The following is a 27,162-nucleotide window of genomic DNA, read 5'->3' as shown; positions in this document are numbered from 1 at the left end:
CTTGTACAATAGAATAGGAACAAAAGTACCTGCCACATGTGCTCATATTGGATAATCTTGCCTTCAGCCGGAATGTAAACTGGCAAATATGGAACAAAAATCTCTGATATGTGTATAAAGGAAGATAAGAGAAAGGCACTTTGAGATATCCACCTAATAACAAATGAGAGAAGGTGAAATTACAAAGAACATATTTACATAATACAAAATTCCCATATGCATATAAGGTCACAGAGCCAAAACAAAAACAATGGCAGCATGCTGCAAAAAATGTCAACTTCTCAAGAGTTGAATAAAAAACAGCGTAAATCTCTGACAGATACAGTAAGTAGTATATTTGACATTCTGTAGCGCTTTATCAGTTACCAACTAGACTCACGCAGTAGTGTGAGAATCAATTCCATACAACAACAACATATTACAGGCATGTGTGTTCACTCTCACCAATTTACCTAGGCATGAAACATAACAGTTGAACTCGATTTCCAAGTGGGGAATTTAATTAATTTCCCCAACTCTTGCACATATAGGCCTATACTTCTGTTCAAATAAAGGAGTGCACAGCAGAGCATAGCCTACTGTGCAGCACTGACAAATCAAGAAAGTATATTCAAACACAAAATAGTCCACTTTGCCAGTATAATGGTACAGAGTCATGTAAACATTACTGGCCTCTAAAGTTACTCTGTCTCACACAGTCAAGACTGTGACCCGTAATGTGCAAGAGATGAGCGAGTCTCCTTTGTGTCTCCATAGGGAACCACTGGTGGTCATCAAATTATTGGTTTAGGAATGAGATTAAAAAATAAAATAAAAAAATTACATATCCATGAATTCAAGTTTCCCTGGGGTGAGTAATCGATGGAAAAGGGGCGAATTCTTCCCTTTATAGTAAAGCAACTGTATAAAGAAATAATAAAGCAATAATAAAGAGCTTTGAACATTGTAAGGTACAGTCATAATATGTGCAATCTAGAGCAAGGCACTTAAACGACTTTCAACCTGGCAATCCTTTTTTTGGGCATTTCATTATAGGCGTAAATGTTCAAAAGTGTTCACAAAACTGCCAGAAATCTTCAAAAAAAATAGTCGATCGTGCAAGCTAACGTGTCGTGATGGGACACGTTGTGAGCTTGTAGATTGGATTTTGCTTTTTTATTACTCTTGAAATAGGGCCAGGTTGGTTAACGACCACCTGGGGTGGAGCCACTCAGTGACCAATGGTAGAAGACCTTGCTGACGCCAGGCCTTCCCACAATGCAATGGGCGAGTTTGGATGCTCTGAATTGTGTGACAGTGGTTAAATGGTGAGAATTGCTTGGACAACTGCATCCAGTCTCGCCAAAAGCAGTGCGGATATAGAAGTGGATAGCAGACCAATTAATAATATCTTACGCCTATATTTGACCCCCAGGAGGAAATTACTTTTCTGCATTTTACATCCAACAATTTGAGTTGCTATAATGTAAGAACAGAACATACAATAAAGCCGTTATACTCTAACAAATAAAAGTACAGTACGTACACAATTAACCCACACGGTATAATAGATTACAAAATACATTCTCCAGTGTGTATATATATATATATATATTACTCCCTTTAATGTTTCATAGAAGAAGAAAAAACCTCTCTCGCTATACAGAAAACCCTGTTGGAAATATTTACACAAAAAACACAATTACACAAAAATATAATTACCAGAAATAGAGGAACGCTACGTTCCGATTGTCAGGCATTTTCTACAGTGGAGTGGACTACGAGTAATAATAATAATAATATCACATATATATCTCACGAAGAATAGATCAATCTCCAACTTGGCCGTAGTGTTTCCTATGAGGTATATGACAGTACATCATGTCCAACCATACATCCATCCATACTTTCTTGATGTATCCATCAATGCAGACACAAACACACTCAAATATGTGCGCATGATACATTCATCATTCTTCTAGCACATCTTGATAATGTTGTCGAGTCTATTTTACAGGCTTTTTTGTTAAAAGTCTCGACTCCATCCATCCGTCCCTCCCTAGTGTCCTCCAGAACTTGTCGTGTCATCACTATCGTCACCCTGCAGTGATCCTGGCCCGGACCCCTCACCTCCCATCCCTCCTTCCTCTCCATCATCATCATCATCACCACCACCTCCTCCTCCTCCTCCTCCTCTCTCTGCTCCCTTGCCGCCGCCGCCTCCTCCTCCTCCTCCTGTTTTCCTGGCGGCCTTCCCCTTGAGGAAGGGGCTGCCGGGGTGAAGGGTCTGCAGGTGGACCAGCAGCGTGTCCTGGCTCGGGACGGTGTGGCCGCACTCCTCGCAGACGTAGAGCTTGTTGCGACGCTCCTTGTAGGCGTACTTCTGCGTGACGCCGTGGATCTTCTTCATGTGCGACTCCAGCGAGCAGCGCTGGGTGAAGGCCTTGTCGCACAGACTGCACTTGTAGGGACGGACTCCTGTCAAACAGAGAAGGGGAGGAGGGGTTAGAATCAGGTCTGGGCAGTTGTTGCTTTATTCCTCATTTGGCCACGGAACCCCATCTGAATATGTGTGTTTAAAATATAATTCATATTCACTCGATATTTTTCAATTGTTTGTCAAAAATAGTAGATGTACAAGCTCACGGAGCGGCACAAAGTGACACGCTGTGAGCTTGTACTAGATCTGGTCTTTTTTTTTATAGCCAATTAACATATTAATGGATAAAGTGGTAAAAAATGATTTTGACGCTGAATTAACATATTTTGCTGGGGACCACCTGGAACTCTCAAGGACCTCCTATAGGGTTCCGCGGACGCCACTTTGAGTTTGAGAACCACTGATTTAGATACCGCTAAGAGAGATACAGGTTGTGGGTTAGCAGAGAGAATTTATACAATACAATAAATCTTGTGTTCGATCATGCGCTGTCAGCTTTATCACCAGTGCGCTCTAGACTATGGGACGGGTGAGGATTTCTCTTGTTTGTTTGATATGAAATACAGAAACAATCATTGTCGCTTTGAAGACAAAGCGAGCAAAAGATTAAGCATTATGCCACAAAGATTGCAGATACAGAATACAGATGTTAAATCAGAATACTGCTGAACCTTAAACTGACTGTTGTTTATTAATCCTTGTTGAAATTAGCCTTGCAATTTACTTTACGTCACAAGCAAATAACGCAGAAACATAAACCTTAAAGGGTATATATATAATTGTTTTATGGACATGGATAATAAAAAGGAAATAATAAATCCGCAGAGCTTTATACCTACACAGAAAATACAAATTGTGAATTTTGGCAGCATGATACAACTTCAGAATGAAGCTGACAGCCACAATTATTAACATGTGCTTGTTTTTGTTCTGCAGGCAGCCATGTATTACAATTTCTCAAACTACTACATGATTGCCAAGTCTTATACAACAGAGGGTTGTAATGGCTGAATGTAATTTATTGTACATTTAATAGACACTTATTAAGTCTATTTTGCTCAGACAATAATGACGTAAAATTGTACATGCATTCATTTCGTTTGTGCTAGCGCCCCTCAAAAATCACACTTGTGTGAAGTGAGGGGTGCTCTTATCATCATACATCATCATACATCACATTCCGTGCTCAACCAATCAAATCATCACATTCCATTCTACAAACACGGCTCATACATACAAACACAGCTGTGCATAGGTAGCGCCGCTCAAAAATACATTCAATTCAATGTAGTCATTTCGTTTCTTGTGAATGCTTCCGAAGAAGTCAATCCTTTGCATTTTGTTCATTTGCATTGAGATGTCTTTGCCCGATTTAACGTTTAATGCCACGCCTGAAGATGAGAGATATTGTCTGTTCTGTGATCTAGATGAAATTGAAAACGAAGTTCACTTTTTGTTTTACTGCTCTAAATACGATGACATAAGGCAGGGGTTCTCAACCCGTGGGTCGCGACCCATCGGGGGGTCGCCAAATTATTTTAGGGGGTCCCCAAATTATTTTAAAAAATATATATTTTCACGATTTTTCAAAAATAGCAGACCTACAAGCTCGTAGCGCGCCACTCGGTGGCGCGCTACGAGCTTGTAGATCTGCTATTTTTCAATAGCTAAATTATAACATAATGCTTAAAACACCAAAAGGGGTTCCCGCCCAAAATGGTTTAAGGTTATTGTAGCAGTCAAATTATATTGAGGGTCGGGAGGGGGCGGGGCGGGGGTCCCGAGACATTGCCAAAGCATTTCCAGGGGTCCCCGGCCAAAAACGTTGAGAACCCCTGACATAAGAGATATTCTGGTTAATAAGATGTCTTCTATATGTGGGCATTTCCTAGATTTAAATGACTATGTAAAAATGGAGATATGTTTTGCCAAAGGGACTTTCGTTGTAGCAGATTTTATCTGTCAAGCTTGGGAAAGAAGGCAGAATACTCTGTATACTTCTGAGGTGTAATACACTGAATTATGTAATGTAAACATGCTGTAAATGCATAAATGATCTAATGTAAAACATGTGAAACTGTGAAATAGTGTCTTATAAACCCATGAGGGTTGGGCACAAGCTGTGCATGACACGAAAATAAATAAACAATCAAATCAAATCAAAAAAAATATTGTCCCTCATATTTGGACAGGACTGACATAATCAGCATGATGTCATTAACATGACATCCGAGATCCACATGGGAGCAACACTGATTTCACCTGCTTGTAAAAAAATCACACCCGTGTGAACTGAGTGGTGCAAGGTCTTATATAGCCTGATCAGCTGTGGTCTGACGTAATGTCAGTGACCATAGTAACCATTCTCATTCTTTTGGGCACAAACACACACACACGGGTACTAACAAAGCCAGTTGTTGGAGTGGTTTGCACCACTCAAAAAAAGAGAAAGAAAATCACACCGGTGTGAATTGAGTGGTGTAAGGTCTTATATAGACTGATCAGCTGTGGTCTGACGTAATGTCTGACGTAATGAAATCACACCCGTGTGAACTGGGTGACCATAGCAACCATGCCCATTTTGTTTGGTACGGACAGACACGTAAACTAACAAAGCCAGTTGTAGGAGTGGTTTACACCACTCAAAAAAAATTATGAAAATATTAAAGGACCATCATCCCCCAAAGTCTTAAGTCCTTCTTGTCAAAGCAGGGCTATACTTTGGTGGAGTGTATTCTTATTAACTTTAACTCATTTTGACCTGAGACCAGATTCTAAAAATGTCTTCTACATCCTGACAGTTTTCTGAAAAAGCTGTTTCTATGTCGTTCTTCGATTTTTGAGTGGTGCAAACCACTCCAACAACCAGCTTTGTCTGTACCCGTGTACCTGTACACCTGTACCTGTACCCGGCCCCACACACAGGTGAGCATGGTTGCTATAGGTTAGTGTGTGACGTCACTGCACCACTCAGTTCACACGGGTGTGATTTTTCAATAGCTAAAGCATATAACATAATGCTAACACCAAAAGGGGATTCCCGCCCCAAAATGGGTTAAACCAACTGCACTGTTGCTGCCTGTAGGTAACCCTGCAGGTAATGGAGGGCCTCGGCATCCATATTGGTGCTCAGCATCGATGGAACCCGTCCCGGACACGCCGTGGAGAGCTTGTGGAGGGATTGGGCGAGAAGGATCTTAGGGTTGCCGACAGCCCTCCCGATATGATCACGTTTCTTCTTCCCGGCGAAGGCCAGCGGTGAGAAAGCGGTCTGGTAACCCGGCGTGTCCTCCGCGTCGAAGGTGTGCTCGTCCAATGGGACGCTGTTGTCCTCTGGCAACTCGAAGAGGCCGATGAGAGCCTGGAGCAGGGGGGTCCAGAGCTTGGTGTATTCTGTATCCATCATGGCCGGGCATTCGGTGAGGACTTTGGTGATGCCGACAGCACAGATCATCTTGTCCACGGTGCCGGACACCTTCTGGACCTCGGGGATGACTATTTTCTCCAACACCGTGCCAAACATTTGTGGCCGAATGCTGTCGAAAACCTCCTGAAGAGCAATTGCTCCATATTTGACTACATAGAGATTGATAAACACCAAAAAACTCTTGATGAATTTAGTGGTTTTGGAATTTTGGAGCCTCTGGAAGAGCAAACTGAAGATCTGTTCCCGGTACTGAGCGATGGATTTCGGAGGCATGTGCTCTACAATGCTTTTAAGAAGGCAAAAACCTTGTTGGTCGTTGACCTTGGAGGTAATAAGCTTCTGGAAGATCCCCAACAAGGCAGGGATTTTATCTGGCGCAGAGCTGGCAATGTTATCTCCGCCCTTCTCTAGGTAGGCCTGGAGCAGGCGTACCAGAGGGGGGATGTTTCCAGAGCTCTCCCACAACACAGGCTGCAGCAAATGGGGGAACAGAGCTATGTAGGAGGAAGGGATGGAGTCGTCGTGGATCTCCAGGAGCAGGGACATCACCTGGAACACGTACGGAACGAATTCCTGGACGTCACTCTGAAGGATCTCGGCAAAGACGGGGAAGAGGGCCTCCTCGAAGCTGTTGACAGTGGTGGGGCTGGCCTTGCAGGTGATCTGGATGGACAGGCACAGGGCTTCGAACAGGGAGTGGTTAAAGTTTGGCTTGCTGGGATTCTTGCTGACCACGCGGAGCTTTTGGGTGAGCTGACCAATCAGCGTGGGAACGTAGGGAACGATCGCCTCTTGCAGAAGGGAGAAGGCGCGCATGATAGCTTTCATGACATACTCATTCTCCGAGGAGTCAGGGTGAGCTAGGGACTTGAACAAGTTGTCGAGCAGCCGTTCGGTGAAGGGCGCCATCTCTGCTGCCGTGATGAGTGTAGAGTTGTTTGGCCCTCTCATAGCGAACAGCGTCTCCAAGGCATGTGCAGCGTGAGTGTGCTGCACTGGGCTCTCTGCCTGCAGGTGAGCCACCAGTAGAGGAACGGCCTGGAGCAGGTGGTCTTTAGGCAGCTGACTTCTGAACATCCGGATGTACATGATGGCGTCCGTCTTCAGCACCGGGAACTCGTCGACATCGGGGGACTTGAGGTCCGTCAGAATGTGGTTGACGAAGAACTCCGTGTGATTCACCAGCTCGTTTGCTTGCGTTATTCCGTGCCTCTGAGTCTGCGCTTTAGACGCGAGAGACGTGACCAGACAGATGGCGGTGTCTTTGTGCTTCCAGTTTGCTCCGGGGTTCTCGGCAAACTTCCCCAACATGGAGTTCACGTAGCCGGATAGGATCTCTGTGACGGGGCCTTCAAACAACATGCACAGGCGTTGTACCAGGTCACAAGCGGATTTGCGGCGCGTGTACAGGTCTGATCCTTCGAGGTCCCTTCGGATGTATTCCTCGGCGTTGTTCTCGAATGCCTCCTCGTCGGCGCTTCTGAGCTCCATGTTGGGCACGATGACTTTCTCACAAATGCTAGTGAGTATGTTCTGGTCCTGAAACAAATCCTTGCGCTTCTCACACACGGATATCAAGAACTGGATGGCGTTGCTCACAAGCAGGTCAAATTTGACCTCCTGTCCAGTGGACACCAGAAGGTTCCAGATGGCGGTGACGAAGCGAGGCAAATACGGTTCAAATTCTTTATCGTACTTCTGAGCGTACAGCGTGGCGTTGTCACAGACCTGAGATTTCAACAGTTCCAGGAGGCCCGCTTCCTCCTCGTTGTCCATACGTAAAAGCTCGTTGTCCACCAACAGCAGGTTGTGAAAATTAGACATCCAAATCTCCATGTTGTCTTCAAAGACCTCTGGGAGGTCCTGAACGTTGAGGCTATAGAAGACCTTTGAGATCAGCGTGAGCAAGGAGAAAAGGACCTTCAAGGCTTTGGCGTCGGTAGCGTGAGTCTGACACAGCTCAATGGTGGCCTTGAACAGCTCCGTGAGAGGTTGCGCAAACGTGTCCAGCACCAGCTTGATCTGCGACCAGAGGTCATTTGACTCCTCCTCGTGCCGATATCTCTTGAAGAGGGAGTGGGCTGTCCGGAGCACTCCGTTGATGATATGGAAGTCGCCACTTTGGAAGCGGCTCACCATTTCCGTTAGAAGATCGGGCCATTTCTGGGGGAAATCGTCTCTTCCGATGATGCTGACGGCATCACTGAGCTGTCTTTGAATCCGTTCCGGGCTGCTCAACATCAGGTTCACAATCTTGGCTTTGATCGTCGTTCGGTCCAGATCGGAGATTCGATTTGGTCCATCGACGACTATGCGCCAGTTCCTCTTGACGTAGTTCTTGAGCGTCACCGCAGCACAGACCCGGATCACACTTTCCTGCGACGTCTCCAATAAGGCGAGAAGTAACACAGGGTAGTTCTGGTTTCCCTCGACGGACTCTAGAAACCTCTCAGCCGGACGTCGTACCGTTGGGTCTGGGCTCAACGTTTTCCTCATGAACTCGGTGAGGGTTTGAAGGTTAGCATCGTTCAACTCCATGCTGGTTCCGTTGCTAGTGCAGTACTAGTGAGCGTATTGTGTCGATAGAAGGCCTTTTATGCGTGCATGTATGTATGCATCAACCCCTAGTGCATGTGCATATGTGCACTGCAAACGCACGCACGCCTTATAAGTACATTCCGTGCGCACAATGACAAGACGTGATGGGTCTGACATCGGCTTGGGTTTATTCCCAAATACGGACATGACTGACGTCATAGACTGGCTAGGCCTGTCACAATTATTATAATTGCCTAATTGCAATTATTAGAGATAATCGCAATTATTGTTGCATAATCGTCAATCGTTTTCATGTTGAAAAATACACCAAAAAAAAGAAAGAAAAAAAGAAGTAGCAGATCTACAAGATTACAACACATAGTTGATCAACTATTTCCGCTATTTTGTCTTTTTTTTGGAAAGAAAAGAATATGAAAAAAAGTGTTTAAGTGCGCGCGCGCGCGTGCGTGCGCGCGTGCGTGCGTGCGTGCGTGCGTGCGTGCGTGCGTGCGTGCGTGCGTGCGTGCGTGCGTTCTTACCAGTGTGTGTGCGCACGTGTCTCTTGAGGTCAAAGGTGTCGTTGAAGCCTTTCCCACAGAAGGTGCAGAGGTGCTTCTTTGTGTCGTTGTGGCACTTCACATGTCTGTTCAGCATCCTCTGGTACTGGAACGTTTTGTCACAGATCTACACACACAGAAACACAGACACACACAGAATCAGGTTAGCGTTTAAAAAAAACGTTTTAACTTTCAAGCTTTTTCAAATTAATCGACACTGGGTACTACTCCACAATGGACTGGTGCAGTGCCCATCATCAGAGGTACTTGGATGCCAGTCCAAGTCCTATGGTGACACCCGAATTTGAATGATAATCAACTAGAAAAAGTGCCCTTCTGGGCACAGGTCTCCACCAGGAGGATAGGATTGTGTGTGATGTTTGGCAAAATGTTTAGGAGTAATATAAACGTGTGTGTGTGTGTGTGTGTGTGTGTGTGTGTGTGTGTGTGTGTGTGTGTGTGTGTGTGTGTGTGTGTGTGTGTGTGTGTGTGTGTGTGACGCGACTTGGCCTGTTGTAGCGCCACCATGAGGCTGATTTGAAAACTGTCAAGTGGCATTTCTTCCTCAGCCTAGTAGTGGGAATAGGCATGCACAGTTTCACCGCAATCGGACGCTGCGTTGCGGAGTTGTGGCGATTTGTACAAAACGGGCTACTCCTGAAAACTTTAGAAGCCAATCGTAGCCAATCAGGATGGATAATTATGCGAAATCAAACAAATCACATGATCACATGACTATGGAGAGCATGTGTACCGATTTGCGTGAAATTTGGATAAAATCTGAAGGAGTAATATTAGAAAATGTGTTTTACATATGTCGGCCTCCTGGTGGCGCTATAAAGAGCAGATGTGAAAAATTCCAGGCAAAGGTTTTTACTTGGCCTCTAGGGAGTGTGCATACATGGTTTTACACAGATCGGTGCAGTTATAGGTAAAAACACAAATCGGCCAGTTATAGCGCCACCATGAGGCTGAGTTGAAAATATTCAAGTGGCATTTCTTCCTCGACCTAGTGGGAATGTGCGTGCAAAATTTCACGGAAATCACACCATGTGTTCATGATTTGCAGCATTTTGTTTGAAACGGAGCACTCCTTCGAACTTTGGAAGCCAATCTTAGCCAATCAGGATGGAGTCTGAAAAATCTGAAAGACCCGTTTCGTTGAATGGCTCTAGAGAGACTGTGTACCAATTTGCGTAATGTTTGGACAAAATCTGTAGGTGTACTGTCAAAACATTTGTTTTGCACAAAGCGGCTTCCTGGTGGCGCTATAACAGGCCAATGTGAAAACTTTGGGGCAGAGGTTCAGCTCTGGCATTCAGGGAGTGTGTGTGCAGAGTATGGCTGCGATCAAGCCAACGGTGCCAGAGATTAGCTGTTCACAGACGGACGGACGGACGGACACACGGACACACGGACACACGGACGAGTGCAAAACATACTCTCTCCCCATGCCTTCGGCCTGGTGGAGACATTAAACAATTAAACATGACATTTACATGTCAAATAGATAGTGCATGTATTGTGGCCACGGACCACCATCTGAAAGGCTTTTGGTGCCAAGGACTATAAGATTTGTTGAAATTCTTTTCAAAAAGGTTTGTTTTAAGAAAGGTCACGTTCATTTTGAAAACACGACACGTCGCGATGCATTGCCTTGTGAGCTTGTAGATCTGCCATTTTCGATTTGACGTATAAAGTATAAAAGCGAGGTCAAACTGGTTTTAATGCTGGGCCATGGCTCAGCGGTCCAGGCACCTTGGCTGGTAATCCAGTCTGGCAGTGTGCCACGGGTTCGACTCCCGATCCCGACGGCCTTTACTGCATGTCTTCCCCCCCATCTCTCTCCCTATTTCCTGTCAGCCTACTGTCTGTCCGTCCCTCCATAAAAAAATAAAATAAAGGCGAAAGCCACAAAAAAAAAACATACCCCCTCAAGGACCCACCCCTGTGGGTCATCTGACCACACTCTGAAAAGCACTTTCTTTGTTTTAAAAAAAATTAAATGCTGTTCCCTCTTAACACCTTGGAGGCCCAGGGCGGAGTTCTCCGTCCAAGTTCAAGGTCATGGTCAAGTGCCCAACACGGAGATTAATGATAACAAAACCGTTCGCATCGCTCTAGAGCCTTGGAGCGCTTGTTGCACGATCCGATGACGTGTCAAAAAGTGACACGTCATCGAAAATCTCCCCTGCCCGTTTAGCTGACGAAAACGAAAATCTTAAAACGATCATAACTCCCGATCTAAATCATCCCGTCTAATTCTGAAAAATGATCCTGTGTTTGACGGCCTTCCGCGGTCCAGTCGCTAGTCGCGATAGATTTATTATTACCTCCCGTTGTTGTCGATCGACTCTAGAGTGGTGTGGCTATTGTTAGCTGCTACACAGACATGCACACCAGCTTCGGGTGCGCCGGTAAAAGTGGTCCGTGCGCTATAAATGATGGGCACATGGATGAAATGGATGAAATAGTTCCGGGCCTCCAAGGTGGTAATGTCTCAACTTTGGAATATACCTGGCATGAAAATAAACTCTGACCTCCCGCCGTCCTTGTTGCCGGGGGGACCACTGCCATGGTGGTGTCAGGAGGGGTGCTGGTGCTGGTGCTGGTGGTGCTGGTGGTGGTTGCCGGGGAGACGGAAGTCATGGAGACGTCCTGGACGGAGCACGGTTCGGCAGGGAACACGGGAAGAAACAGAGGAAGAGGAGCAGGAGGAGGAGGAAGAGCGGAGATTACAGGTAGCTCACCGGTAGTTACCTGTGAGAAGAGAGGGAGAGGAAAAAGAAAGGAGAGCGTGAGCTACAAACGGAAAATTACAATTTTGGGCATTTAGCGGACGCTCTTGTCCAGAGCGCCTTACAAGAGAAGTGTTTTTTCTCTCTTTTTTTTCCTCTTTTTTTAATGTTTTTTTTGTGGCTTTCGCCTTTCTTTTATTTCTTTTTTTCATGGAGGGACAGACAGTAGGCTGACAGGAAATGGGGAGAGAGATGGGGGGGAAGACATGCAGTAAAGGCCGTCGGGATCGGGAGTCGAACCCGCGGCACACTGGCAGACTGGATTACCAGCCAAGGTGCCTGGCCTTGGACCACTGAGCCATGGCCCAGGCCCTTACAAGAGAAGTGTTTATTGAACTATAATAATGAGTTTTCATTTCTCCATGATCACTGGAGGCATGATAAAAGCTTATCATAGCGATTTTTGGATATAGAGGGTATGCGCGTGACGTCGTCATCATACCCGGAAGTTTTGCCGGGAACGCCTATTAGGTGACAACAAACTACTTCCTGGCCTTGACAGCCCATACATCCAAACAGAAAAGTCCTATCTGACTGCATTAACCCATGTTAATAGCAGATCTACAAGCTCATAGCGCGCCACCGAGTGGCGCGCTACGAACTTGTAGGTCTGCTATTTTTGAAAAATCGTGAAAATGTGCCTCAAATCTTTTAAGCACCACTGATACAGAAACATAAGGACATTTGTTACATTTCGACGTCAGGCCTAAATGGGTTAAACTCACTTTTCCACCCACTTTGCCACTCGATTTCACCACTCACTCACTCACGCATACGCTCTATTCCAAATTTCAGTCCCAGCCACAAAACGGCCTGGCCAATCAGCGGCAGCTAGAGGCGGGATCAAGGCAGCACTGTGGCCCAGGCGGTGGCGTAACCGTCTGGGCACCCGACTGGTAATCCAGTCGCAGTGTGCCGCGGGTTCGACTCCCGAGCCCGACACGGCCTTTACTGCATGTCTTCCCCCATCTCTCTCCCGTTTCCTGTCAGCCTACTGTCTGTCCCTTCAAAAACCAATAAAGGCGTAAGCCGCAAAAAAAAAAAAAAAAAAAAGGCAGCACTGTGTATGCCTTGATCCCGCCTCTAGCTGCTGCTGATTGGCCAGGCCGTTTTGTGGCCGGAGCATCAAGTCTGCCTGAGAGTTCCCAGATGGGAGGGGGGAACCCAGTGTACTCTCTGCTGCCCCATCTGGCGGAGTCAGGTTAGGGTTTATGCGCCCCTGCGTCAAACCCCAAACTGCAATGGCGCGTGTGGAGAGAGAGAGAGAGAGAGGGACTTCACCTTGATTTTGGAGCGGACGTACGTGGAGCCCCCCTGCGGCCTCCTCCTGATCTCCGAGCGCTCCTCCGACAGCTGCGAGGGGCCGGGGGGTCGCCCCAGCACGGTGCAGGACGGCAGCTCAGGGTGCGCCGCGTTGCTGTCGGACAGAAAGTGCGCGTGCTTGGTGAGGCAAAGCGGCGTGGTCTCGGCGGGCGTGGCCTCGGCTCCCATCATCAGGAAGGACGGAGGGAAGATGGACACTGCGAGGAGAGAAAAGAAATGACATTTTCAGACGGGGGAGCGTGTGACGGGCGGCGCAGTGGCCGCCGGCGGCCTGCTGTATCAACGCCAGGTCTGCTCACGAGGGGAGCGACTCTTGCTGCGTTAAAAAGAAAAATCACACCCGTGTGAACTGAGTGGTGTAAGGTCTTATATAGACTGATCAACTGTGGTCTGACGTAATGTCTGACGTAATGTCTCATTCCGGCCAATCACAATGCACCATGCTCATTTTTTGGTACGAACAGACACGTAGACAGACAGACAGACAGACAGACAGACAGACAGACAGACATACACGTAAACTAACAAAGCCAGTCGTAGGAGTGGTTTACACCACTCAAAAATAAGCCCAACACAATCCAGGTCTAGTCAGTCGCAGGTGTGTGCACGAAACGGAGCACACGCGCGACAATTTCACGGGACCGCGCCGACGTGAATAGTGAATACGCTTAACCCCATTTTTTGAATCTGAGATCAGATTCTAAAAATGTCTTCTACATCCTGACAGTTGTCCTGATGTATGTTTCTATGTCAGTGGTTCTTCGATTTAAAAAAAATAGCAGACCTACAAGCTCGTAGCGCGCCACTCGGTGGCGCGCTATGAGCTTGTAGATCTGCTATTTTTCAATAGCTAAAGCATAACATACAAAACACCAAAAGGGGTTCCCGCCCAAAATGGGTTAATTGCGTTTTCGCCCCTCAACTTCTCTCTGCGTAGTACGTACACAACAACGCAGGCCTCTCATTGAAAATGAATTACTAGGCACGTTTATCGCTGCCCATCTGATAGAACCCATGGACACTTTTTTTAGGATGGAGTAGCTCAACATCTAGAGACCTACGAACTATAAGAGGTATTTGCAGTACTTCAGAGAGAGGAGGGTGGGACGTGATAATTCTGTTTATTCCAATTGAATATAAATATAAATTGAAGACTCAATGTGTACCGTGTGTGTGGTCTTGCCGTCTGGGAAATGATAGCAAACCACTTCAAAAACGGTGGGAGAGAACACGCGTGACGAACAAAATGGGGTCTAACAGCGGTGAGGCTCCTACAGCTGCAACCAATTCCATCAATTATTTCCTTAGATACTTTGATACTTCATTAATTAACCCATTTTGACCTGAGATCAGATTCTAAAAATGTCTTCTACATCCTGACAGTTTTCTGAAAAAGCTATGTTTCTGTGTCAGTCGTTCTTCGATTTTTCAAAAATAGCAGACCTACAAGCTCGTAGCGCGCCACTCGGTGGCGCGCTATGAGCTTGTAGATCTGCTATTTTTCAATAGCTAAAGCATAACATAATGCTAACACCAAAAGGGGTTCCCGTTTTTTAAAACACTTTTTTTGTCCCCATAAGACATAGGGACAAAACAGGGATCAAACAACTAGATCCTTTTATAAAATCATTGCATTTTTCGAAATAATAAATTAAATTGATTAGATTAAACCGTTAACTGCACCCCTAAACTTCATGCGTCAACTTTATGATCTATGGCTGTCGGGCAGAAACCTCTTATCTCCATATTCTTAACTTTTTTAAAACGCGTCATTTTGCACTGCGTTTCAATATTTTCATATTTTGCCATTTTTGAATTTTAATCCTGAAAAGTAACAGTTTTGGACATATGGGGTTTCCACCCGACAGAGACGAGATGTTGAATGATTTTCCGACCCCCATTGAATTGACTTCATTATAAAAAATGTGGTTAACCCATTTAGGCCTGACGTCGAAATTAAAAAAAAAAAAATCTTTTGTCGTACATGAAGTACCCATGTTTCAGTGGTGCTCAATATTTCATGTTGAGCACCAAAGATTATATGTAATTGGCCTCCGACCCCCCCCCCCCCCCCCATCTGAAAATATGTTGTTCCAGGGACCTCTCAGAAGCAAAGATTTGAGTTAAAAACGTTTGCTCTGAAAAAATACATATTCCAAATTTGCGCCACATTTTCACGATTTTTCAAAAATAGCAGACCTACAAGCTCGTAGCGCGCCACTCGGTGGCGCGCTATGAGCTTGTAGATCTGCTATTTTTCAATAGCTAAATTATAACATAATGTTTAAAACACCAAAAGGGGTTCCCGGAACTTCCCGCCAAAAATGGGTTTAAGTTGGGAAGATTTCAAATATAAAACTAAAGTGAGACAAATGCAGGGAGGTAGTCGTTTGGCAATGTGACAAGAAATGCAGTGCTGAATGGTCCAGCGAGGATTATAACCCTCGGACAAACACACACGCGCACGCAGACCCTCTTCTAGACGGCGCGCCTCCTATGAAGCCGTGGCGTAAAAAGAGCAAATGAGAGAGAGGTACGTAGAGATTAAGCCTAGACATTTTACATTTCTCAATAGCAGCATGCGTGCCCGGTCTATATTTACACAATCTGTTAATTAGCAAACACGCGGGCTTCAATACTGCGTGCGTGTGTGCTTATAGTGCATTTAGTGACACCAATTGCCCAAAACAAAAGGTTGCGCGCACACACGCGCACATGATGCACACACACAAGCCAGACTTGTCGGACCAGACAAGCTTGTGGCACAAGCCCTGCGTCTTCCTCAAACAATACACCTCCACAGGGCTGTGTGGCTGTGTGTGTGTGTGGCTGTGTGTGTGGCTGTGTGTGTGTGTGTGTGTGTGTGTGTGTGTGCCTCCACGCAAGCCTTATTAGCTGTAGGCTATGTGTCACTCAGGAGACAACGAATCTGTATAGTCTTGTGGCCTCTGGCGAGGAGCCTCGGCCGGATAGAAACGCAAATGAGCACTGAGGCCCCATAACGGGTCAGATGCACAGGACGATATCTGGACACTAAATAGGTATACAGAAGTATAGTTCGTTGAATTAACGGGAGAGAGAGAGAGGGAGGGAGAGAGAGAGAGAGAGAGAGAGAGAGAGAGAGAGAGAGAGAGAGAGAGAGAGAGAGAGGGAGAGAGAGATGAGACAGTATGAGAGACCTGTGCAGCATTGTTGGTTTCGTCACTACGACGAAAAATGTTTTTGTCGATTTTTTTCACTGAGGACTTTTTTCACTGACGAAAACTAAACGACGATGATGAAATGGTGAAAGCTAAAGCTATGGTGACTAAAACTAAGACTGAATATATTGACCCTTTCGTCAACAAATAAAACTAAAATTATAGGGAGGGAGTATAGTCGAGAACAGATCTCCAGTAGAACTAAAAGCCAAGTCATTTTGTGGTTGGTTGCGCTCTGAAAATAGCCGACTTACAAGCTTGTGAGCTTATAGATCGGCTATTTTCACCATGCAACCACGTGTAAAATCAGGCATTATGAACGTGATGCCATCAAGGCCTGCCAAAATACATTTTTGTCAACAAAATCATCTGTAGATTTAATTGAAAAAAAATCTCATGATATTTAGTCGACCAAAAGACAAACTAAAATATGATGATGACTCAAATATAACGAAAACTAATGGAATGGAATATTAATTCAACAGACTATGACTAAAACTAAATCAAATTTTCCTGTCAAAATCAACACTGTACTATGCAGGCTACCGTATGCAACTAAAGCCTCGGGTATGTTGTGTGCTCATGCTCAGTAAATTGCAGATCTACAAGCTCACACCGGGTCATAAATGTCCCGTTCTAACTATACTATATCTACTATTTACGGCATGCAACACCAGCGTGCAACCAAGTATGAATCAGGCTTAACAATGTCGTCAGGTGATCAAGTTTGAAGGAGGTCCACAGTATTCATGTATTTTACTCAGCATTTATTTTAATTATTTTCTCTTTAACCCATTTTGGGCGGGAACCCCTTTTGGTGTTTTAAACATTATATTCTAGCTATGGAAAAATAGCAGATCTACAAGCTCCGTGCTATACGAGCTTGTAGGTCTGCTATTTTTGAAAAATCGTGAAAATGTGCCTCAAATCTTTGAATATATATTCTTTCAGAGTTTCAGTTTTAAACTCAAATCTTTGCTTCTGAGGGGGTGTCCCTGGAACAACATATTTTCAGATGGGGGTCGGCGGCATATTACATATAATTTTTGGGATCCTTGACATGAAATATTGAGAACCACTGATATAGAAACATGAGGTTTTTCAGAAAAATAAATACATTTTAAAAAATACATTTTTTAAATTTCGACGTCGGTTAATTTACACAGAATGTTAATTTTTTGTTTAATTTGACCTGCAATGATGTCGATCTGCAAGTTCAAATGAATTGCAGTAAAGTGTGCATGCTGCCATGAACTTTGGCCTGAAATTAACTATATTTGGCAGCTTATTGGTATTTTCAACCAATTGGATTCAACATAGTTTGCAACTTTGCATGCATCTATGATGTAACAAAAAAAATGTAGAGCGAAGAGATTTACTGTAAACGGGTTTACTGTAGAGTTGGGAAAAAGAATGCGAACCGTGTAAAATCTTTACCTATAATAATGACATGCTCTAAATATGGATGCCGGGTTCAAAGTCGTTATTAATTGTTTCATATTGTTTAAAGGCGGAAATAACGCGCCATTGTGTCACGCATGTTGTAATCTCTCTGGTCCCGGTTGTTTGCTCTAGCTCACGCACACCACTCCTTCTGCCCACACCCGTCCTCACAGCCGGTCAATACAGTGGACCAGCCAGACAGGTAGGTGTAGGTGTGTGTGTGTGTGTGTGTGTGTGTGTGTGTGTGTGTGTGTGTGTGTGTGTGTGTGTGTGTGTGTGTGAGGGGGCCTAATCGCCTCATTTGATTTCAAGATCCCACCCAATAAACAAAAGGGGTTGAAAGAGAGAACTGTTAGACAGCTGTTTACACATGTCTTAATTCTACTGGACCTATACATTTTCGTTGTACATACATACATTTCATCATTTTTTATTTTTCATTTCATTTTTTTTAGTTTTGTATGTTTTACCATGCCAAAAAAAAACTCCCGTAGAAATTATTCAAAAAGGGTCTGAGCAAAAGCACGCTTTTGTAGGCTAGAACAATACACCAATACACATTACAATTTTGACAGCAGGTCAACAATGTGTGGAAAGAGGAAGAGAGAGACAGGGTTACTCCCTCTGAATTTAGTAAGCCCACATTCTCTCTAGTATATTATTCTTGACATGTCATGATAGCTTGGAGGAGGGTCAACAATCAGCGAATAGATTTATCAAATGTGTGTGCGTGCGCATGTGCGTGTGTGTGTGAGACTGTGTGCGTGTGTGTGTGTGTTTGCCAAGGGTGTAATGACTGCAATAGACTTGCTTTTAACTCCAGGGAAGACAAGTTGGCGGGCGCTCGTGCGTCCGAAAGGGTCCGTTATATTTCCTGTTCTATAAACATTAACCCAGCGTGGCGTTACTAATACTTAACTAAATAATATGGGCTACAGTTATTAAATGACGGCAATGAATTAAGCAAACAAATAGATTAAGATGGATTTCTAGCAAGGGATTAAACCATTTCCGGCGTATCGTCATTCTGAAACATAATGCAATTTGTGAAGTGAGAAAATGAAAATGACTGTTCTCACAGAAAAATAAATACATTCCAAACACAAAGATATGTATTTATAGGATAGGCTACAGTAGGTGAACTATATGCATTAACAATTAACATTTGTTGCCGTTTTGGAGACCAGGCCAGGATTATAGCATAACCTGTTAATTTATTTCAAAAGGGTATTTGGTCAAAATGACACAATATTAATACCATAATATGGATCATTTGTTTATGCACAGAGTTGTACCTGCAGATGTGTGAAATGTGCTATACATAGTTTGATTGACTGATTGATTAATTCATTGATAAAGTAAAACATTGAGACACACATCACAATGTATAAAATAATAACCGGGCTAATAGTCAAAATAAACAAGCCATTTGCTTTGTGACAAACTAACCTGCCTACTGTTCATAAAACTATTTAGCACACCTTCGTCTGAGAGCCATTATCATACTTTGTGTGTGTGTGTGTGTGTGTGTGTGTGTGTGTGTGTGTGTGTGTGTGTGTGTGTGTGTGTGTGTGTGTGTGTGACACAGGTTGGGCAGGTACATCAAGTAACGGCACATGCCAGAGACCGTTGCTATGGTGATTAAGGTGGCGACCGCCAACCTCCAAAAATGCTGCCTTCACATCAGCTGTCAATATACTCCATAGCATAAGTGTGCATTTCAAACCCAGGCTAGCAATATCTGTAGTTGTTCCCGAAGCTCCAAGTTGAATGTAGCCTGATAGATTACTATTGATTGATTGATTGATTGATTGATTGATTGATTGAATACATTAACAGTTTTCAAAGACACTCACAGGGGGAGTAGTTTAATACTAGTCCAATACAAGGTCTATCATGTTACCTGTATGTATGCAACCGCTTTGAGTCATTATATTTGTTGATCTTACGTTGAACGGATTCTATGCTGTTACAACCGCAAGATAATCTAGGCCTGTACCCGAGATAGAATTAGAATGAGCTACACACACACACAGCATCATTATAAGGTATTTCTCTGAAAATATAAGAAGAACTGATATTAAAACGCCTTTGATCTGTCAATATAAAATAAGCCTGTAAGGAATGTATCCAATGAGCATTTCTACTGGGTTTCTTCTGTGGGTATAGGCTATAGAAAAGAGGCTAGTGGACACAAGTCTAATTGTTCAAACAAGTCATGTTCGGCCTAGTCTACTCTACTGCTTCAGCGCTCACAGCCCAAAGAGGATGTATGAGTCAATGATTAGAAGTTAACGGAGATGAGATGAGAGTGGGGGAGAAAGACAGAGAGGGAGAGAAATAAGGAAAAGAGGGGGAGAGAGAGAGAGAGAGAGAGAGAGAGAGAGAGAGAGAGAGAGAGAGAGAGAGAGAGAGAGAGAGAGAGAGAGAGAGAGAGAGAGAGAGAGAGACTACTGGGTGTAGTCCGTTAGCTGTTATCTGATACCAATGTGAACCCAACAATAAAACTCTGCCAATGGCAACAATAGGGATTGTTCTGAGAGAGAGAGAGAGAGAGAGAGAGAGAGGGGGGGGGGGGGGGGGGGGGGGCTATCATTACTAGTAACAGGACTAAGCATAATCAGAAGAACCACTGATTATGAAAACTCTCTCTTTGACCAGTTGTCCATGTCAGAACCATGCAGTCTAGTAGCTGTAACGCCTCGGCCTTGTATCATAACGACACATTCCATTCAGTGACCAAAAATGACACATATGGCTACAACAGTACTACAGTAGCTATTGTAGCTACTGTGTGAGCCCAGAAAATGGATGACGCATGATGATTGAGATTGAGATTTTTTTTTTTTTTTAAGACCTAATATGAATAAAAAAGAAAGATAAAGCATAAAGGAACACATCCTCTGTAAACTTCTACGACCTACATCAAAAGGGTTTTGAAAAACAGAAGCCATGGCGAGACTGTATCGAATGACATCCGTGCACACACACATCCCTGATTAAGATTTGAAGCTTTTAGGCCGACCGTTATTCCAATTCCCACTATAGAATAGTGGTTGTTGACTGACTGTTATAAAACCATGCAGGATGTGTTCCTGTCTCTCTCTCACGCGGAAGCAAGAAGCTGAAATCTGGGGTTGAAGGTCGAAATGAGCCAGGTGGAAAAAAAAGCAACGGGTCCTTATGATAGCACAACACGCACACGCACGCACGCACGCGCCCACACACACACAAACACACACACACACACACACACACACGAACAATAATGTGTCCGAAATGCATCGTCGTCGTCCCCCTAGACTCCTTGTCATATATACGTTGTCTTGAATTTGTGTTTACTTATAATAGTTTGTATAGATTATAGCCAGTCAGGTATAGCCGCAAACCACGCCGTCACGGTGGACCTATACCCAGTTGTAAACTTTTATAGTAGGCTAGTGTGTGGCCTATAGTGTAGCCCTTATATTGGCCCGCTTTGAACATAAATACATATAGGCCTATAGGGTAATCAATACCATGCATAATAAATATATAGGCTCTGAAAGTTAATATTCCCCCTGAGTTCTATAACGTCAAAAGATAATAAATGGATCACTTGGTCGCAGGCAGCCCAGATTGATTTCCCGTTATTCGCAGCCCCGTTATACAAAATGGCCCATTCCCCCTGCAAAGCACACATAAGGCAGGTTCTCAAAGTGGGGTCCCAGACACTCAGCCACTCAGCCAGGGACCCTCGGGGGGGGGGGTTCCAAACTCCGAGAGCGTGCAAATCTGTACTCTGATCGGAGTTATGGTGAGGTGGAAATAAAACAAAAAATAAGGGGTAAAAAAAAAAAAAGTTTGACAAGCACAGCACTAGACCTGCACTAGACTAGACACTTCACTCACCTGGGATGTAGACGTCTCCTCGCTTATAGTCGGGCAGATCGCTCCAGTTCCGTTTTCCAGGCGAAATATTCGCCTTCTTCACCAGAAATGCTCTCGGCATGGTGGCTGGCTGGCTGGCTGCTGCTGATAATTCAGTTAACTTATAAACGGTCTTCTTCCCAATCCCCAGAGAGCACACCTGCTATAGGTGTAGAAGTAACTCTATAAATCTCAAATGCGAAGAAAAACAAACCAATAAACCGCGGGTGGCAACAACACGTAGCCTATAACTTCTCATGTACCTTGGGTACAAAAAAGAAAAAGAAAAGAAAAGACAGGAGAAGGTGGGGGGAAACGGAAGGTATCAATTCCTCGCTCCCTTCCACCTTTCCGTTCAACAAACGTCGCAGGGTTTCCACTTGTCTTTCTTTCTTTCTCTCTCTTCTGTTAAATCCGTTAACTTGTTTCCAGCAGTAGCGTATGTGTGTGTGTCTTTTAGCGTCGTAGGTTAGTGTGTGTGTGCTACAGGTGTGAGCGGTGCTCTCTCTCAGGTGAGAGCTGGTTACTACTCTGCGGGCTACAGCAATGTTTCGAGTGGAAATAATATAACGGCCGGGACTGAACTGAACTGAACGCACCAGATAACGTATCCTATGCCTGATCAACGCGCACACACGGGGAGAGAGAGGGGCACGCACTCTCTCTCTTACACACACACACACAGAGCTACAGGAGGTGGGCTGGAGGAGGAGAAAGAGAGAGAGAGAAAAAAAAAGGCACGCAGGTACTTATTTTAAAAGCAGGAAACGGACGCCAGCGCGCATGCGTCCCAGATATAACGGTGACAACAGCAAGGCAAGCAGGGCCTGGGCTGCTACAGGGCTAGGCCGCTACCTGCTAGACCGGTTATCCCCTCTATACACCCCCCACACCAGCAGCCATCTACCTCTCTCTCTCTCTCTCTCTCTCTCTCTCTCTCTCTCTCTCTTTCTCTGTGTCTCTCACTCCCTCACCTCTTCTCCATTCCGCTCGTAGGTGGGGACGAGGGGTAAAGTAGTGTGGTGGGGTGGGGGAGAAGAGAGAGTGGAGGGGTGAAAAGGAACAACACACATACACACAGAGGGAGAGAGCAAACAAAGATGCATGCACATGTGCGCGCACACACACACACACACACACAGTCACACAAATGCACAATTGCCCTGAAGCAGCATAACTGCACCAGTCAAAACTGTGATTATAGTTTTGCAGTGAATGATGTTTCACCATTGCGTTGTTCAGCTAAGGGGCACTAGTATTTCAACTGTATCCCGTATAGCCTCAGGTAGACATATACCACATGAGTGTATATATAGAGACTATATAACATCTTAGAATAGACTGGCTATACCATGTGCTGCTGACTGCATGGTTCTCATTCTCTATATATAAGAAATGATTGCTCATATCAGGAATACGTACTGGTCACATGTTTTCACCCCTTGATCTTACTGTATGAACTTGATTGAATTATAACCAAATGAACCCCAGTTCCCCTGCATCCCTCTTCTGGAACGAACGTTCACAAAAGAAATGACAAGCTACAAGCTCAACGTCTTGCTCAAAGTGATGTGTTGTGAGGATTTGGATCGGTTATTTTCGACAAAGATGGTGTCGAGGGGAAAAAAGTATAGGGGCTTAGTTAGTATACCCATGCAGCATTATGTACACTGTAACCTGCTCCAGGCAACAGTATAAAGCCTAAAATGTATTATTATTTTTAAATTGATTATTCGAAGCAAGGTTATACACAGAATGTGTCAGTGTGTGCATCTTGTTGATGTCGGGCAGAAACTTCTCATCTCCATATTGTAACCTTTTGTGGTTAAAATAGTGCGAATCGACAGGTTTTGATCTTGTAGATCTGCTACTTTTGCTATTTTTGAAACGGAATCCTGAAAAGTAACAGTTTTGGACATATGATGTTTTCACCTGACAAGAGACGACTTGTGCAAGTTACTCCCGTACGATGATGGTTGTGTATTTGTGCAATGGCTTTGGCCTGCATTGCTAAAGTACAATTTACTTTTAGGCAAACAAGACTCTTGCATGTTTTGGGGCCGGCCCTGAGATCCTAAAATCCACTCATCCGAAAAAAGCAGAATCATAGGCTTTATTTGACTCACAGCACCAGATATTCAGCAACATCTGTGTCAATTATTGGTGTATCACAGCAATGATTATAAAGCAAAATGCACAAATACATTCAACTGTACATCACCTGAATCGGTTCATGCACAACATATATAGGCTACTAGAGAAAGCACAATGTAACAATCCTCTTCTACCCTGGATTTGAACCCGGTTCCTTGTGCAAGTATACATTTTTACCATTGAGCTGCATGCTTGCTCAGGGGATACATTTAATCTTCACCATCAGGTCAAAAATCGTGTCAGATCCTGACTGTGTCTAGGTGAGAACTGACCTTTGACACAATCTGAATGAAATGTCTCACTAGAAGAGCAGGGAGACATAATACTAGCCTGGCTAATAAGCCAGACTAATATCACACAACACTGTCGCGGTATATCAGTCTGGGCTGGCTCCACTTGGATTTCATTTCCCGGGGGGCGGGTTCAAACATTTTCTCTTTGACGCAATTGGTCAGAGCTACTGTCAGTCAAAAGTCTCAAGCATTGAACGTCACTGTACCAAAGCCCGCCCATATTGCATACCGTGTCCCGATTGGTCCGACCTGTTCTCGATTGTAGGAAAGAGGCGTGCTACTGAGCCTCGCCAGACCGAAATCCGCTGGTAGGCAACTTTTTTTTGCCAACGGCTGATTCGGTCTGGTTTATTAACCAGGCTAACATAATACCACCACCCCAATTGTATACCTTATATTGTATTAACATACTGACTATAAGTTATAATGTATTAACATACTACCATACCGATGGGACAAAATTACATTGTATGCATTGAAGCCAGTTACATATAGTGAGGCTGTAATTCTACTTGGTGGCAATGGTGCACGAACCTGTGGATGCTAATATAAAAACATTCAGTGTGTGGAACTCATAGGCTACTGTGATATGATTAATGCACATACCTAATGTTTAGTAGACCCTTGATGTGGTCCTAAGAGTTTTCCTTTAATTACGGGTGGTGGTGAGTGATGAGTTCAGTTGAGTGGAGAGCTGCAGGAGAACATGATGACGCCAGTTAGCATCACACAACCAGTTCCGAAGTTTATTAACCCATGGAAGCCTGAGGCCGATTCTTCAAATGCCTATACCAAAGGACCCCGACTTGATATGCATTTGGCCTGCGGAACCCCATCTGAAAAGGTTTTGTGCTGCATGTGGGGGGGGGGGGGGGTACCCCATCTCCAGAAGAGAAGATTTGTGTTTAAAAAGATTCGCAAGCTTTGCAGCGCGGCACAAAGTGACACACGTACCGTGAGCTTGTATATCTGCTCTTTTTGAATAGCCAACGCTATCAAATCTAAAATGACACAGATGCTTTCCCGGTTTTAACGAGCATTTCACTAGTAAGAAACCACACCACTGTTCAAGATTAGGAGTATTTATTTGCACAAGTGAGATGTGGGTGTAATGATGAGGAGCCCGGGGAGGGCGAGACTTAGGATGGGGATGTAGTCTCGAGAGCTTGACGACCGACCTGCTCGCCCGGGAGCGGTCGGTCGCCTCTGCTCGGACGCTGCCCCCCCGGGGGCTCCTAGGAGAAGGAGAGAGAGAGAAGTGTTAGCAGGGCAATGCTGAGGATGGAGGGGGTTAGTTGGGGAGGAGGGGGGGGAAATTTGACGGCGCGAGGCGGTATCAAACAGGTAAGTAATGATAGGTGTGTATTTATGCTGTGGGTAATGTTACGTGATTGGCTGTGCGGCCGTGGAGACGCAGGTGAACTTGACGAGGAGATATGGGATGGGAGTGATTAGGTTGAGCAGCGGGTGGTATCCACTCCTGAATCTACGTTGAACACAACTACATTTTTGAATAGCCAACGCTATCAAATCTAAAATGACACAGATGCTTTCCCGGTTTTAACGGGCATTTTGGGTGATTTTGACGCTCCCCTCCCCCCCAGAATCTTTCGGCCAAAACGAAGTGACGAACGCCCGCGGGGCTTGCCGCGTGGCCTATAAAGGGCCCGGGATTTATAGCCCAGGGGCCTATGAATCCGGGCACTGCAATAGAGAATATACTACTATAGTACTGGTCACTTTATGTGAGCATAGGATGTTATGAGTTGTCACTTGTAACAGATATAGAAAGGAACGGAAAGGAACAGGGTAAGATATGAACAAGTACAGAGAACATCATGATGTTCTACAATGTAGAGGAGTTCACGCAAACAGTTGTATCTCATATCATTGGGCATATACAGTGTCTGATAAAGCATGATGTCACAAGCATATCTGTATGTGCTTATGCAGATCAGAGAATCAGTACAGTAAAAAAAAAGGAATGTAAACAGCATGTGGCACAAGACATTAAGGGCAAAAGGATAACACAGACTTGTTATCCTTGGGTACTTGTTTCCATTGTGTTACTACTTTTTGTTATTCACTTTTGTTATTGCTGCTACAATGTTGAGCAACTAAAACCTAAGAATATTACTCTTGTGTACTCTAGAATCTTTTCTGCGACTGTATAGACACGCTGGGCAAGACCTACACCTTTAGACTTAGATAGCATTTGAAACAGACTTATAGCATGTCATGTAGACAGCACAATAATTGCATTGTATGTAGTCATAGCACTTCATAGGACATATGTATAGCATAGTATAGCATATATGTATAGTTTATATGTATAGTGTCATTATATAGATATGTTCTAGTTATAGTTCTTAGCTTATGCATGTTTCATGATAAATGCATTTTTATATATGTGATGTATTCCCATGCTTTTTGTTCTTGCTTAATGTAAATCGCTCTGGATTAAGAGCGTCTGCTAAATGCCTAAATTGTACATTGTAAATTGTCTACACTGTAGAGTGCATTGCTGGAATTTGGCGGAAGTATAGCAGGATTTTAGCAGAAGTACGAAAGGAAATGATGTTGACGCTTTACACATGTGTTTACATTCTCCGTGTACGAAACAAGTGTTGTGATTGATCGGAAAATATCGTATCCGGGGAGAAATACATCTGACGGATGTTCCGGCCCGACGGATGTTCTGGCCTTGTGACCAGGCTTTTCTCTTCACCGATGAGTAAGGCTGAGGCTGCAGTCACACATTCGAAACACAATGTTTTGTCCCTGTTCTGGGGGAGAGAGGGGCAGAACTGCTCGCAATTCATTTGCAATGGGAGTTAGGTGGTTTTGATGAAACAGCCTTGCTTGATGGGGGGGAGAGGGGCAGAACAGAGCCATATCAAGCATGGCTGTTTCGTCAAAACCACGTGACTCCCATTGGAAATGAATTGTGAGCTGTTCTGCCATGCCTCTCCCCCCAGAACAGAGACACATGGAACACGCATTTCGAATGTGTGAGCAGAGCCTGGGACCAAGCACTGATTAACTACACCCAGGGACAAATTAGCCATTGGGCCAGTGGGGCCGTGGCCCAGTGGCCCTTG

The 27,162-nt window shown here is 44.5% G+C and overlaps 2 protein-coding genes across 2 annotated transcripts; both read right to left on the bottom strand.

Moving 5' to 3' along the window:
* Nucleotides 1-410: 410 nt before the first annotated feature.
* Nucleotides 411-22,342, bottom strand: ovol1a (ovo-like zinc finger 1a). Its single transcript, XM_079491520.1, has 5 exons — nt 21,597-22,342; nt 13,021-13,259; nt 11,459-11,701; nt 8,924-9,068; nt 411-2,457 (listed from the first exon to the last, which is right to left on the bottom strand). The coding sequence occupies exons 1-5, from the start codon at nt 21,694-21,696 to the stop codon at nt 2,039-2,041; spliced, it is 1,146 nt and encodes a 381-aa protein (XP_079347646.1). The 5' UTR covers nt 21,697-22,342; the 3' UTR covers nt 411-2,038.
* LOC306914479 (exportin-2-like) lies at nt 5,475-8,384 on the bottom strand (the record flags this gene model as incomplete). Its single annotated transcript, XM_079491517.1, has 1 exon — nt 5,475-8,384. The coding sequence occupies one exon, from the start codon at nt 8,382-8,384 to the stop codon at nt 5,475-5,477; it is 2,910 nt and encodes a 969-aa protein (XP_079347643.1).
* Nucleotides 22,343-27,162: the final 4,820 nt, after the last annotated feature.

Source organism: Electrona antarctica (assembly GCF_951216825.1).
Source record: "Electrona antarctica genome assembly, chromosome: 21".
Taxonomy (NCBI): Eukaryota; Metazoa; Chordata; class Actinopteri; order Myctophiformes; family Myctophidae; genus Electrona; species Electrona antarctica.
This window is presented reverse-complemented; position numbering and strand designations above follow the sequence as displayed.